At 41.1% G+C, this 16807-nt stretch overlaps 1 protein-coding gene across 2 annotated transcripts in view; it reads right to left on the reverse strand.

The window, feature by feature from the left end:
- The window catches only part of Ccser2 (coiled-coil serine rich protein 2), a 107727-nt gene that overhangs the window by 79646 nt on the left and 11274 nt on the right, over positions 1 to 16807 (reverse strand). The window contains exons 2-4 of one of the 2 annotated variants that reach the window (XM_032919240.1): positions 14847 to 14957; positions 3131 to 4583; positions 2000 to 2196 (exon numbers count right to left, since the gene is read on the reverse strand). In XM_032919240.1, coding sequence (XP_032775131.1) covers positions 2000 to 2196; positions 3131 to 4544 — 1611 coding nt within the window. In that variant the 5' untranslated portion in view covers positions 4545 to 4583; positions 14847 to 14957. The remainder of the gene's footprint in view (positions 1 to 1999; positions 2197 to 3130; positions 4584 to 14846; positions 14958 to 16807) is intronic. The other variant, XM_032919239.1, reaches the window with a different exon arrangement.

Genomic DNA, 16807 nt, shown 5'->3' on the forward strand with positions numbered 1-16807 from the left:
GCCAAAACAGCTTAAGTCACTACAGGCAGCTGTCCTATAAAGCTGTCCAGACCTACAAGAGCCCTGGTTAAGAATAGAAGCCAAGGAGCTGTATAGCTGGGTCCTCAGGAAGTACTATATCCAATTTTCTGAGGAACTTCCAGACTGATTTCCAGAATGGTTGTACCAGCTTGCAATCCCACCAACAATGGAGGAGTGATCCTCTTTCTCCCCATCCTTGCCAGCATCTGCTGTCACCTGAGTGTTTGATCTTTGCCATTCTGACTGGTGTGAGGTCGAATCTCAGGGTTGTTGTGATTTACATTTCCCTGATGACTAAGGATGTTAAACATTTCTTTAGGTGTTTCTCAGCCATTTGAAATTCCTCAGCTGAGAATTCTTTGTTTAGCTCTGTACCCCATTATTTAACAGTGTTAGTTGATTCTCTGGAGTCTAACTTCTTGAGTTCTCTGTATATTTTGGATATTAGCCTTCTATCAGACAAAGATCTTTTCCCAATCGGTTGGTTGCTGTTTTGTCCTAATGACAGTGTCCTTTGCCTTACAGAAGCTTTGCAATTTTATGAGGTCCCATTTGTCGATTCCTGATCTGAATCCATCCCATGTGCAGCTACCAAACCCAGTCACTATTGCTGATTCCAAGAAGCACTTGCTGACTGGAGCTACATATGGATGTCTCCTGAGAGGCTTTGCCAGAGCCTTACTGATACAGATGAGGGTGCTTACAGCCAACCATTGGACTGAACACAGGAACCCCAATGGAGGAGTTAGAGAAAGAACTGAAGGAGCTAAAGGGCTTTGCAACCCCATAGGAAGAACAACAATATCAACCAACCAGACCCCCAGAGCTCCCAGGGACTAAACCACCAACCAAAGAGTACAAACGGAGGGACTCGTGGCTCTAGCCGCATATGTAGCAGAGGATGGCCTTATCTGGCACTAATGGGAGGAGAGGCCCTTGGTCCTGTGAAGGCTCTTTGCCCCAGTGTAGGGGAATGCCAGGGTGTTGAGGTGGGAGTGGGTGGGTGAGAGGGGAAGCATCCTCATAGAAGCAGGGGGAGAGATGATGGGGGAGGAACCAGGAAAGGGGATAACATTTGAAATGTAGATACATAAAATATCCAATTTAAAAAAAACAAAATCAGAGGCAATGGGTAACAAGATTAGTAAACCTTAATTTCAGAACTCAAAAAAAAGTTCTTAAAATTGTGAAATACATTATGGTAAGTTGTTTGGATCTTCGCTATCTTTACCAGTATTTGAGGGAGTTGTTTGTTGGCTTGTTTCTTTTTTTTTTTTTTTTTCTTTTCTTTTTTTCGGAGCTGGGGACCCGAACCCAGGGCCTTGCGCTTGCTAGGCAAGCGCTCTACCACTGAGCTAAATCCCCAACCCCGGCTTGTTTCTATAATAAATAAATTCAGTTAAAGTTTTCAAACAAAATTAAAAAAATAAAAATAATTAATTAATTAATCAATTAATTAAATGCCAAAACCTTTCGCTGCACTAAAGGCACACTGAACTGGTGACAAAATGGTAGTACTTTAGCACAGCGCAACCAAGGTTTGTCAACAGCTAACTCTTGGTCCTGGGGCAACTTGTCCAGCAATCCAGCCCTCTTTCTGTGGAGAACGCATGTTAAGCACCAGCCCTGACACCCCTTCACCAAGTGGCACCTCTCAGTACGGCAACTAAAAATGTTATGAATGCCATGTTCTTAGCTTAACTTGACCAATACAGTAAACACAAATGCCTTTCTGTATAATAAATTGTGTGTGTGTGTGTGTGTGTGTGTGTGTGTGTGTGTGTATGTATGTAAGTCAAATGTCATATATTCTTGAAGCTTTAGTTACACATTTTTAAGCCATTAACCGTCAGGTATGAATTCCTAATTCTCAAATAAGAAAGTTGATTTCTAGGTTTAAAATATTTATCAGTGCCATCATATGTGTGTATAATAAAATAAAAAGCAATCTCCCAAAGGGCACAGAATCCATACATACTATGCTGTTCATTTCAGAGGACTCATAGCTGCCAACAGGATGGACACTTCCAATGGGTTCCAGGCCCTCTTCATCCCACATGTACGTCCCATCAGAGCTATCGGATGGAGAGAGTTCAAATGAAGACCCAGCTCTGTAATCCGTATCGGGTGAAATCAAGTTGTTGCCAGACATATGCTTTGTACATTCACTCCTGTCTTCAAATGATTTTAAAAGAAAGAAAAAAACATGAATTTATAAAACACAGTCATTTCTCACTTGTAAAATATAAGCTCTAATAATCCAATCTATTATAATAGCATTTGGTTCAAAAACGGTAACTGTTGCATCCCTAACTCATAAATAAACTTAAAAAAAGAAGGCAAAGTATTAAAAATAAGCTACTGAAACATTTTGTAGTAAACATAAAATTCACTTTGTAACATTTTTTACATCTTCATATTCCTTTACTATTTCCCAAGGTATTTCAGTTTAACCACTGTTCAGGAAACCCCTCCTCTCTGCAGGCTACTTACCTCGCAGACATGTCCTTAAAAGACAAGAAGTTCTAGGCATCTTCCAGTTTATAATACCTGAAGACAGTTTAGTGCACGACTATCTGAGCCAGTCCCTTGACGAGACATGCCTCTGTGCACTCCCTCTGGGCTCCTTTTGTCAGGGCAGATGAACAGATAACATTCATCCCGCACTAAGGGCCAATACAGGCAAGTGTAAGGAGCAATGATCAGCAGGCACTCTGTCTCCTCAATAATATAAGTAAAGATGTGTGACGCGGCTTTACTCTCAGCAGACTGCAATGATGGCTATGGTGAATGGTGGTGTTCAGTGTTTGGTGGAAAGCCACTCCCAGGCAGAGTGGGGAAAACTACCTGGAAACCATGGCCTATTCCATGCAGGACTCAGCATATATAAAGACAGCCCCCAAGAACGCAAAGTATGAAGAGTTTGACTGATTCTATCCTACAAAATAACACAGAACCGAAGCAAGCCGCGAGGTTGCTGTCCTGCACTCTCATCTAGACTGGCCCTCTCAGTCAAAAAGCATCTTACGGTCTAACAAAGACAATGCTAAACGCTAGCTCTACTGTAATCACCAGGGAAAGCACGTAAGTTAAGGACATTCATATTTACCAGAGACACTTATATCTATCCACTCATCAGCTTTACTGAAGATCTGTTCACTTTCCTTAGGAGAATCAAATACATCCTTTGATGGTCCGTTCTCATGCTTTTCTTCTTTGAGAGTAATGTCCTCTGGAGTTATTCTAGTTCTGTTGGAGTCCTCTAAGTCGATAAAGTCATCACTGAAATCTTCACTTAAATCATTCTTATCAGAAGATGACAAAGACGACAAGGAAATATCATCCACATCATCACTTAGGTACCTAATTTTAGAATCGTGCTTCATAGTCTGATCATTGTCTCTTCGGTAACTTTCATTTTCAATTAGTTCTTGGTCCTTGCCAGTAGAGCTGTCCTTTGCCGAAACCACACCTTCTTCCTCTACGCACATGTCAGCAGATGGGTTTTTATTACTATCAACTGTCATAGACCCAGAGAATGGAGGTCGGCTAGACTTCAGAAGAGAGGGATGGCCCATCCTGTAAACCAGAGTGGACGACACCCCTGGGCCACTTGATAAAGCCAGTTTCTTTCCACCAGCAGCATAAGGCCTATTAAAACCAAACCCCAAGTGTTCATTCCCATTGAGTACTTCTGACTGCCGAGCACTTCTTGTTAACATACCTGACCGGAGAGGCACTCGAACGGGTAGCTGTTGGTTCTGATAAGGCTTTGTAAGGTCTACAGCTCTGTTGAAGGAATGTGATCTCGTTATAGATGAAGGTGGAAGGAAGGCATTCTGAATGGAATGTGAAAAACTCTGTGACCTTACCATTTTTTCACAAGTAATAGATTTAGCATTGTCTGGGGACTGTGCTAAGCTTTCTCCAGAACTACTTCGGCTGGCACAGGAGTTTATTCTTGGCTTCTGCATGTTACCAGGGGATCGGTTCCCATAAAACGTATTCAAATGTGACTTCGCATTGACCGAAGAATATGAAGTCCTTCCTAGTAATGTGCCTTTGGTAAATTTACCCAGATTAGATGGTCCAGAAAAAGAATTTTGACTTAACTCCTCTGCCGATGACACAAACATGGCTGACGGTCTTGCTAGCTTGGATGTGAACAAGGACGTACTATTCAAACCTCCCTTTATCCCATTCCCATCCAGCGTTCCTGGAGCAGGAGCATGCTGTTCAGTATCAATTAGTTTATCGTGTGTAATTTGGATATTATTAAGTTCTGCTGTATTTTGTGAACCAAGTTGATAATTATTTGTTTTTCTCCAATTAAATGAATGGGACAATGAACAATCAGAGCCATTATTTTTTATATAACTTTTGACATTACTACTCTTGGAGGTTCCTAATAAAGTCACGGTGGCCCCATTTGACATTGGCTGCAAAGTACTTCTCACGGATTTCATTCCATATTTCGGCAGCTTGGAACCCAAAAATGTCTTGATTTGTGTTTTTTCTTCCATGGGCTATAAGGTGCATTGGTTCTTAAAACTTGACAGAATCTGAGGGAGGAAAAAGATTGACATTTCTAAGTAAGTCTAATAATGTGATGTATGTATTAATTACATGCAGACAATTAATTATCCATGACTCCTATACGAAATAAGCGAAATGTAAAATTAATTTAAACTTGACATTTTGAATAAACGTAGTACATTAAGACTGAAAAGGATAGACTGTTTTCTACACCTGGGCTTAGAGATGGCTACTCTGAGTCATTGATGAATGTATCAAAAGGATTGCCAATTCAAATTAGATTCTGCAGTTGTGTCAAGATCAAGAAGCTTCGCCCTACATGTTAAAAGGAGGGGTAACAATACCTGTGACAGGCAACTGCTGCCCCCATATTTGATAGTCACCTTTAGCATAAGACACACTTCCGCCCTCAAAATACTTTTAGAATAGCTGTAAGAAAGTTGGTAGCAATAGCATAACATATATAATGGTCATTTTCCAATTGCTAACTAACAAATAATAAAGATTCCATCAGGTAGTAGCAGGAGACAGACTAAAAAAATGCCTCCTGCCTGCAGAAGTAGACTGATAAGATAATCTAGTCTTTTACTCCCTCATGCCTGATTTCCTGTCTAAAATAAGCATGATAAATGTTATTTTGTAGCACCCTTTAAAGAGAAGCTCAAAAGCAACACACTGTCACTACAAAGTGCTTCAGGGTCTGCCAACTAGAAAGGAAAACAAGAACATCTGAAACTGAATGTACCTTTTCCTGCAGTAGTACGTATGGAATTCTACACAATAATCACAGAACAAACGGTGCCTATCACCTTGAACTGTGGTCTTAGAATGAAATTATTTTGATATCTCATGTAAATTTCCTAAACCTGCGTATCTTTGTAAGCCCTGCTATCTCACTGGGAGGTAAATTACCTTCCATCTGAATGCTCAATGCTCAAGAACCTTCTACAACCTTGGCTGCAGCTCTGAAATAAACAAGCACTGTGATTCTGCAGCATTTCAATGACCAAGCTACCTCTGGTGTAATCTACCTGACATGGACTTAAAGACACAATCACTAGTGGTTTGAAAAGGCTCCTATTGGCTACATCCTCAAATGATGTGACCTGCGAGATACTCTCATAAATACTGTTTCTGAGGTTTAAGAGGGAACTGAGAGTGGATGGCACCGAGCTTGGAAATGTCTACAATTCCCTGAGTTCATTTCTATTATATTATATTTTTTAAGTTATGGTATAATTACTGATTCAGCATGGCGCACTTAAAAGAATTTTCTAAACTATATAAGGTCTTTTTTTTAGGACTAGTAAATCAAAGTTTCTTGGTTGAAAAGCAATCAATATCTGGTTAAGAACTGGAAAATAGGAACAAATATTATTGAGCATGTACATAAGTAGTGCCATATTTATTAATTACCTATCACCATAATTATACGGCAATAGACTTTTTTCCCATCTCCCATAGCTAAATCAAGATTTTAAAAACTAAAATACTGTCCATAAATTACCAGAAATGATTTGGTTCACATGTGACTTCATGGGTCAGTGCAGACTGCTCATGACAAAGCATGAATGAAATGGACTGGGAGGCAGACTGCCAGAGTGGACAGCAGGAAGGGAGGAAGGAAGTGAGAGGCTGATGTCACAGGAGGAGCGTGAAGATAGAGTCACGTCACCTGTTGACAAGCTCTGCAGGGAAAACTCAGACCTGCTCCTGCGAGAACTCCATTCACATCCGTTACCTTTTCCTCTAAGAACCCGCCCGCTTGCCTTCTTACTCAGCATTTCAAATAGCATTTCAGAAGGTTACTGACTGCCCAAATTTTAGGGATTTCAATAAGCACTACTAGGTCTGGGGGCAATCAGCTGAACAGCAATGCTAATGACTAAGCAGTCGGGTCTGAAACTCACCTTCACACTCAAATTCTGCACCATACTTTTAAATGGTTTGTTGGTTTGTTTGTTTTTTTTAATTTCTATTATTCAGTTATTTTTCCTTACATTCTCCTCTTTGCCCAGGTTTCCTGGCTGTTGTGTGTGACATATGCTGACTCAAAGTCTTGATTATGGTGATTGAGTAAAATAAGGAAACCGCAAAGATTTAAAACTGTATATTTCACTTCAGGGTCTTCGTGGTTTTAAAAAGACCACAAAAAGCTCAATACGAAGCCCCATTGTTATATCAACTTGACTTTTTCTGTCCTACTACAACTTAATTTTTGTCAAACGGAACCAAGCTTATAAAAGTTAGGCTGAGGGAATTTGTGCTACAGGAGCACTCATCATCTTAATCAATTTCCAGTCAAAGTGCACACTTGCTCAACTTGGAATTGAGAAGACAGCAAGAATTCTAACATTGAAAGGGGAATCAGAAACTCTTCTGCCCAAACACTATTTCCTTCCAGATGTTACCAATGTTTAGGCATCCAAACAGAGCATGCAAATGTCATTAACATGCTAAAGGCCAGGAAAAGAACCTGGTGCCACTGATGGAATAAAGGCCAAGCCTATTAATCAATACCTCGGTGGCTACTGAATAAGGTGGGATGCAGACATAACAAATAAATGCACTTTTACATAGTGCTGCTTCAAATCACAACGTTCAACTGTTTAATACTGCGGTCTGTATCGGGCCTGCTAGGAGAAAGGTCCTCAGATTAAATTAAATGAGCGGTTAGGTAAGGGCCACAGAAAATGTGTAAGAGACCAGCAATGTGAGTGACTAACATGAATGGAGTGTTGCTGGTATGGGAATCCACTAGCAGCACACACACTGTAGATCTGACTTAGTGTGCATTACTCCACCATGTTTGTTCTACATATTACACATGATAAACACCTGAAACAGACACAGTACGTAAGGATGATGTGATGGTAAATCTTGACTGTCAATTTGATAAAATGTGTGATCACTGGAAAGACACCCTTCTGGCACATTTGTGAAGAGGTTTCCAGGGAAGATGAGCTGAGGAGGTGTAGTGGTTTGAATAAGTTTGGCCTCCAATGATTCATGTGTTTCCATGCCTGGCCATAGGGAGTGACACTATCAGGAGCTGTGGCCTCATTGGAGCAGGTGTGGCCTTGTGGGAGGATATGGCACTGTATGAGTGGGTTCTGAGGTCTCCCATGCCCAAGCTCTGCCCAGTGTGGAAATCAGAGCATCCGCCTGGCCGGCCGCCTGCAGAAGACCGTCTCCTCCCGGCTGCCTTCAGATCAAGAAGTAGAACTCTCAGCTCTTCCAGCACCATGTCCATCTGGACACTGCCTTCCTTCCTGCCAGGATGATAATGGACTAAACCTCTAAAACTGCAAGTCAGCCACAATTAAATGTTTTCCTTTGTAAGAGTTGCCTTGGACATGGTGTCTCTTCACAGCAGTGAAATTCTAACTAAGACAGGAGGCAAGACCCAGCCTCAGAGTGAGCAGCCCCTTCTAGTAGGTAGCCCCGGTAGAAAGAGGTCCGAGGAAAGGCCAGTGCTCCTGCCTCTCTCCACTTCTCCCTGAGCAAGTGTGTGTGTTGATTCTGCTATTGGCCTCTCCAGCCTTCCGAACGAGACCTAGTAATGAGACTCCCAAAGAGCTTACAGGCCTTCTGCACGGGACTGAACCTGCTAACCCATTCAGAGTCGTGGACCTAGCAGTTACAGACTTCTAAAAGCCTCTCCAGCATAAAGGTAGTCATTGTTGGACTATGCAAGCCCTATCATGGGCTAATAAATCTTTTTATAATACACAATAAATCTTTTATAATATATACACATTCTATTCATTCCATTTCCCTAGAGAGCCTTGCCAAATTCAGAGAGACATGCATAGAAGTTTTGTTTTCAATGAAAAATTAATTTTAGTAGTTTTGACAGGCTCCAACACAGTAAAAGAACACAGTAAAGTAAAACCAATTCTGACATCCTGTTGTGAATGAAAAGAAACACAGAGTCGCCTATGAAACACCCTTGCCTATGAAACAATCTGAAGCTACTCAAGTCTCTTGACTGTTATACCTGACAGTTTACAAGAAAGGTTAGGAACAGGAAAATTCTAAGTAACACCGGACATAACCAGTTAAACCTTGAATGTGAAAATTGTCTACATGAAAAAGGACTCAGATTTTCAACAGAGACTGTTATAAACTCAGAAGAAACACATTAACCAAATGAAATGTGTAGAACTTAAAAAGGATCCCTAAACAAATTCCCAGTAACAGAATTTTTTAGACCACTCAGGAAAACTAAACAAAGACTAAAAAGTTTACACACTAAGAAGTAGGGGAAGGAAAGATTAATTGGCCTTCAACTTGTAGTCTGTCAGCTTCTCGATCAGATACACTTTTTAATTTAGACAAAGCAAAGTTACTTCCTAAGGCCAGAAAAACATCAGTAGTGTAGATGATTCTCTCCATCACTTCATGCAAGTGAACACATCAGGGAAGACTCAAATGTGCTTCAATAGTCTCTGTGGGCGCGCCTACCGAAGCACAGGCAAGCCACTCCGTGTATGGTAGCGTCTAATCATAAGACAAGCATATAACTACCTCAACTAGTGCTCAATGCTGACCAGATTACACTGAACATCTTCTGAATTTCCAAGCACAGTATTGACAATACATGATTTTTGACCTAATACTATAGAAACTGTCTTATTTTGTAGTTAAATATATCTTCCAAATCCCTGGGAGCAAAAGAAACAACAAATGTTCTCTATGAATTCTATACATTTAAATTCTACCACCAACGGGGAATAAAACATGGGCTGAAAGTAAAAAAATACCTAGAAATGTACAATAAAGAACATTCTCTTTTCTAGAACAATTAATGGCATTTTGTTTTCCAAAATACCAGTACAATGTTCCTCATACCACTATACATTTATTTTGCTATTTATTGGGTATCCTTGATATGCCATTACTATATATAGTATGCACATGAGTCACATACAGAGAAACTGGTCCAGCAAAGACCGAACATTAAATCACACGCACGCACACACACACACACACACACACACACACACACACGCACAAATATAAAGAATGTTATTTTTTTAAAAAAAAAAAAAAAGGAAATATAAGGACATACACTGAAAACTAAATCCAATGGATGGGCTAAAATGTTAAGAGGAATTTTGATATCCAAAAAGTGACTGTGACATAAGCCATGACATGGTGACCTCACTTTGCTCTGGACTAACATAATTCACCTTCTCCTTTGAAGGAAGGGCCCACTTAATTTGTTGCAATTCACTCACTCACAGAGGTGCAACTGGCTTATGTGAAAGTTTTGAAATACAGACTGAAGGAGAAATCCTACACAAAGGAAAAGATACTAAACTAAAAACAAGTCAGTGGACCATTAGAAAGACGTCTGGCAAGTTATGGTAGTGCCTGTGATCCCCTGCCTCAAAAACATACACAAGGTTTATATTACAAAGTCTGTGTATCAGTAAGTCAGCAAAATACTGGATTATAAAAAGGTGACCAGTATTACACGGATTTTGTGTCCTTAGATAAACTGAGTGATCAGACCAAACAAATCATGCAGATCATGGTCAGTGGTCCACAGAGAAAGAACAAGAGAGCTGGAGGGTTGGTTCAGAGCTATGAGTAAATGCTGCTCTTCCCAACACCCAAGACAGATGGCTCACAACCACCTCCTAAGGTGCTCCAAGGGAACTGAGTTCTAGTCTCCAAGAGCACTCACACACACACACACACACACACACACACACACACACACACACACACACACACACACACACCACACACTCACACATGCACACACACACAGATACACACACACACACACACACCACACACTCACACATGCACACACACTCACTTAGTCTCTCACATGCATATACATATACTCACACACTCATGCATGCACACATATACACACACTCATACACATGCACATATACTCACATAGACACACTCATGTATGCACACTCTACACACCTCCAAACACCCCCACACACACTCCCCCTCTCACACACGTACACACACACACTCTCACACACACACACACTCACACACACACACACACACACACACCGTTCACACAAGATGAATACACATACATAAAAGTAACAAGAATATTTTAAAAGACACAATCAGAACATTTATATTGTCTTATGAAACTGAACAGCAGGTCCTTCAGTAAACTGAGCTTGGATTTCGAAGCCCTGAGACTACAAACAGTAAATTTCCACTGATTAAGTTACTCAGTCTCAAACAGTTTCTTATAGCTGCCCTGTAACAAACTGAAATCTGCATAAACAGAAATTATTTTAAATAAACCTTTTTCGTTTTGTGTTTTACAAGGAAAATCAGTACAGACCGTAAGACAGTTTTCAGCAGATTTACTAATATTCGATTGTTTTGTAAAATTAATTTTGTATACCTGAAGCAATCTTTTCTGAGTCCTTGCAACAACAAGAATAGACTAGAACATATCAAAAAGGAATAACAGTAAAGGAAAATGTTCCAGTGAGTTTCTGTGAGTGTGCAGACCAAAACTCTCTTTTCTTTTAAAATGTGGCCCCTTTAAACATACTGAGCACTATAAGACCTAAACACATACGACATGAAACATTTTCTAGAAATTTCTAAGAAACTTTTTCCTCCCGAGTGTTTCTGGAAACATAAAGACCCAACAACTCACAAACTTCTTAACTTGAGATGACACTGCCACCTAATGGCCAGTACAAAGAACTGAATGCCTTTCTGCCTTGTTCCCCCTCCTAATCCTCAACCAACCAGGATGTAGCTGCTTTAACCTCAAAAGCTTACACACTCTTAAATCACCAGCCAACTCTTCAATATCGTGAATAATTTTATCCCATACAGTACTTTCTCCAACATCACCCACGTTATTTCATAAGACAATATAAATGTTCTATATCTGTTCTATCTTGTCCATAGCTGCCCTGCCAATATAGTAGCTGCCAGCTAGATGTGGCCATCACAGTGCAGTAAGTCATACAAAATGGGAAGTCCTGAGCTGTGTTAAAATAAAATGCCTCCCTGCTGTTGCTCTTGGTTGTTCCCCCAGAGGTAGAAAGTACATCATCCCTACTGGTAAAGACACCATGCCCTTCAGACACAGGACCCCGAGGACCCAAACTGTATCTGCCCTGGAAGCCTCCTCCCTGAGGACTAAACTTCAGAGTAGGAGAAAACGCCATGAAGACTTCCAAAGGAGGGAAGCAACCAATAGTTCTAGCCAAGTATGAAGTACTCCAGACTCAACTGGGTAATGGCCGCCAGCCAAGTTCACACACAGGTTCTTGGCACATTTACCTACCCACTTCAGTCCTTCCAATTGGTAACTACACTAGCCAGTGAGGCCATGGGTCTCAGAAGAAGACCTATGAACACCACTTGCTTAAAGCAGTAGAATTGCTGACAGCATTCTAAACATTTGTTTTTATAACTACAGTAAGTACAGAGCTGATCCTCATCAAAGAAGCTTCTTTTTGCTGCAGAAGGAAACCTTTACAGGAAGGTACAACTAGTCAAAATAAAAGCAAAAACTGACCAACCGATACATCCTCAACACAACTCCTTCAACCAAGGCTCAGGTTACATCTAGAATGAGGAGGTAGAGGGTTTGTAAGACAGGGGCCCAGAAAATCTGTTCTACAATTGTGCTTTCTAACTCTGACTGGAGGGCTAAGCTACTTTCATGCAAGCTCAGCACCATGGCTGCCTGAAGAGGACCTGAGACAACTCCCACAGTTAGCCTCCCAGTGCAGAAGCGGAAACTTTCATGGTGCCCTGGTGCATGGTGCAGGCCCATGGTGCCTGAAGAGCTACAGGCAATTAATAACTGCTGCGAGGGTTGGGGATTTAGCTCAGTGGTAGAGCGCTTGCCTAGCAAGCGCAAGGCCCTGGGTTCGCTCCCCAGCTCCGAAAAAAAGAAAAGGAAAAAAAAAAATAAATAACTGCTGCGAGGAGGAGGAGGAGAGGAGGAGGAGAAGAAGAACTCCTTTCCCCAGGAACAATACCCAGGATTGTTTGCCCAATACCAAGTGGCAACCCTAGAAACAAATTATCTAGAAGAGAATACTGAACAGTTGCTTGTATTGAACAGCGGGCTGTATTTGTATGTTGATTTGTTTATACATGTATGTAACAACAATGAAGAGGACAAGGCCTTAAATTGGAGGTGGGGGCTGGATGAGGGGTAGAGGGAAGAGGAAGAAGAAATGATGTAATTATAGATGTAGAAAACAATACATTGTACAATGTTATGCTGAGTCCTCTGTCCACATTCCTGCTGTCAACTTTTCTAGCTCTTTCAGATATCTCAAGTTTAAAGAATACAATGTTTGAACAGTGTCAAAATTCTCAAACACATCCAGTCCTTTCAACACTGCTACCTCATTTCCTAACATAGAACCTTACCATCTTTTTAAAAAATGTATTTATCACTCCTACTGTATGTGTGTACACATGCTATGGAGGGGCAGGCTCATGCCACAGTGCAGGAAGTGTGGAGCTCAGAAGTGGGGTCTCTCCTTCCACCTCTATCTGGTTCTGTTTTCAGCCATCCAAACCTACCATCACTAACCAGTATTCCAGCACAAGCCAGCCCTAATTCCTTGTTTTTCTTTTGCTCTCTTTGATCCACTCTTTCTGTTTTCCCAGAACTACTATTTAACATTATAATATGCTGGTCTTAAAGTCTCCCTGTGTTTCTCCAAAATGACTCCAAACAGAGCTCAGAGCAACTGGTATTGGTAGGCACTTGTATGTCAGGTCTTCGCATCTCACACTTCTGCAATGTTAATTATTTGAGTACTCAGACTTAAGTAAATTAACCTTTGAGGAAGCATCGTCTATCCGGACACAGAGCTGATTAGTGAGGGCAGCTAAGATTGCAAAAGCAATCTGGGCCTGGTGGCACAGCCTATCTCCCAGCAACTGGAAGACTAAGACAGGAGCACCATAGGTCAAGGCCAGATTCAACTATGTAGGGAGTTCAAGGCCAAGTGAAGCTTCTTAGCCAGATCCTGCCTCAAAAATATAAAATGGAATAGGGATACAGTTCAGTAACAAGGTAACTTGCCTAGAATGTATGACACCTGGGTTCATTCTCCAGTACAACACACGTACACATGTGCATGTGCACAGCACACACACACACACACACACACACACACACACACACACACACACACACACACATACATACACACACACACACACACACACACACACACACACACACACACACACACTCCAAAACCCTCCAAAGTTTAACTTTTTTATTCTTTCCCACTGTTCCCTACCAAGCCTTTAGGAACTCTGACCATACTGTGCCCTTTCAAGTTTCTTTACCAAAGTGTGCTACTCACTTGGCTAAAAGTGACGCTCAACCGTGGTACTCCTTGAAAATTTCTCTGAAGCCTTCTCCATTTCAGTGAGAAGGCCCTGGGATGGCTGACAGAATCCCAGTACATTCCACCTGTGAGTTCAAACCGATGCACTACAAACTACATAAAGATTTTCCAAGGTAATATCCAAGTAAGAATCTACTGGCAGCCATGTGAACACCTAAGTTCATCAGAGAATGAGTAAGGGTCAGAAAGCAACAGCAATAGCTAATTTTAAAAAAAATCCCTTTGTAAACTGCTTCAAACTATGCATTCATTTTCCTGAAGTGAGTGCTAAGTCATTCTAAATACAAGGAACTCAAAACTTTTGACCCTTTGTTCCTGAGGCAGGTTCTCCCAACACACAGCCTTGAATCCTCCTCCCTCAGCCTCCATGTGCTGGGATTACAATGTGGCCACCATGCCAAGAAACTCTTACCTTTTAAAGCACTTTACTGTGCAAATGTTACAAATCAGACAAATTATATCTAAGAGTTATTGTTGGCAATCATAGGAAAGTTTCCAGAAATTAGAGCTTTTCCATACCTCCACTCAGGTTCCAAGAAGACTTCTTCTATCACTTCAGAAACACCTTAAACGTGATGTGGGACTACAATAATGATGTTACCACCCCTGTGTAGCTTTCAGCATGCAGCAATCATATAAGGTTTTCCTGGCTACTAACAGCTAAATAGCTTCTCTTCAAAGCACCACTCAAGAATAAGCCTAAAATCCTCCACACTAAAGCTCATGTTCTGTCTACTGTCTCACAAGCATTCTGCAGTTGAGGCACTGAGAGCCATTAGGGCACTAAGAGCCAAGTTCTTACTTGCAAACTTCTAACACCTTTTCCATTCCACTAGAAAAATCATCTGCTGGGGTTGCAGAGATGGCTTAGTAATTAAGAGTACTTACTGCTTCTACAGTTGTCCCAAGTTCAGTATTCCAGAATCCACACCAGGCAGCTCACATCCTCCCACAACTCCAGCTCCAAGGGGTCTAACACCCTCTGGCCTCTAAGGTTACCTGTGCATACATGGTACATATAAACTCACTCAGACACATAAACATATGGAGTTAAAAATAAATGAATAGTAAGATTAAGGTTGTTTCCAGCAATTCTCCCAACCAGAAATCAATTCCTGTGTTTTTTCCTAATAATCTTAACAAATAATATTCTCTGAAATAAAATGTGGTGTGATGGTTTCTATATGCTTGGCTCTGGGAGAGGCCCTATTAGGAGGTGTGGCCTTGTTGGGGTGGGTATGGCATTATTGGAGTGAGTGTGGCCTTGTTGGAGTAGGTGTGTCACTGGGGGCGTGGGCTTAAGACTCTCATCCTAGCTGCCTGGAAGTCAGTCTTCCACTAGCTGCCTTCAGATGAAGATGTGGAACTCTCAGCTCCATCTGCATCATGCCTGCCCAGATGCTGCCATGCTCTTGCCTTAACAATCATGGACTGAACCACTGAACCTGTAAGCCAGCCCCAATTAAATGTTGTCTTTTTCAAGGCTTGCCTTAATCATGGTATCTGTTCACAGCAGTAAAACTCTAACTAAGACATTGGGAAAAAGAAAAAAAATATAACAATGCATCTAGTGGAGATATTGGGAAGGTAACCTTTAGTAGATGGAGAAGACTTAGCCTATGGTTCAAGAACTATTCTAGGGAAGTCAACACAAAAATACTATCCTTATGGTGTTCTTTTATAACCACTACGTGTTTCCTGAACACAAATTATATAGAAAATCAGAGACTAAGCAGATTTACTCTGCAGGGGCATTTTATGATAATCTATTCTGACAGACAGTCCAAGAAAATGGAGAAGGAACAAATCCATCAAGACTTGACAACTAATGGCAAACAAGAGACAAGAGAACAGAGACCCAGGAGTATCTAAGTAACTGTGTCACCTTACCCAAGACAGAAAACTGAGAAAAGACCTCAAAGCCAATGAAAACAAATGAAGAGAAGAGAAAGGAGACACAGGTGATGCCTCTGAAGGGGACATGGATGATGCCTCTGAAGGGGCAAGGGATGAGAGGGTGTAGTGAACTCAAAGGCTCACAGTGGGTTTAAGGAAACAAAGATGTTGTCAGGGAAAAACAATGATTCCAACAAGAAGGGCAGAAAAAAGAAGGTGGCAGGCATTTGGAGGAGAATGTAAAGGCTTTGGGGCTAGAAGATGTATGAAGCAGACCACAGGGGAGTCTGAGTAAGGCTTTGACTCCCAGGTTTTGATGTTTGAAGACTTTATTCTGTTTACATTAGGAAGAAGGCATATAGCTTTTCCCCTCAAGAAAAATACTTTGAAGATAAGGTATTTGATAAACTAGATGACAAGATAGTTAAGGTCAAAACTATTAAAAGAGGACTTAAAATCATATAAAAATAGTAATAAAGACATAAAAGTGAATGGTGGCAAAAAAAAAAAAGCAAACTTTAAAGAATATATGTGACAGATATTCACCATCCCAAGATGCCTGCGACATTACAGTATAATGAGAAATCTGGTCTCTCCCCTGGGTTCTTGGGAGACAGCTATTAAAACCCCTAGAATCTCCACAGTGATGAGTGCTTCCTTTGTATGCTAATGGGAGTCTGTGCCCTTATATAATCTCAGGACAAGGGCATGATTAGAAAGGTGGACTTTCTGCTCATTCCTAAACTTCCAAAGGGAAATGGGCCTGAAGGTCAAGCTGATCACTAAAGGCTAACAAGGTAATCAACTGTCCCCACATTATGACACCTCCATAAAAACACAAAGGACAGTGCTCAGCAAGTGTCTGGAGTGCTGGACATGAGAGATACCTAAAGAGAGGTGTGCTCAAAAAGAGCATGAGCTCCTTCCCATGTGCCTACCCTAGCCCTATGGCT

Source organism: Rattus rattus, chromosome 13 (genome assembly GCF_011064425.1).
Source record: "Rattus rattus isolate New Zealand chromosome 13, Rrattus_CSIRO_v1, whole genome shotgun sequence".
Classification (NCBI taxonomy): Eukaryota; Metazoa; Chordata; class Mammalia; order Rodentia; family Muridae; genus Rattus; species Rattus rattus.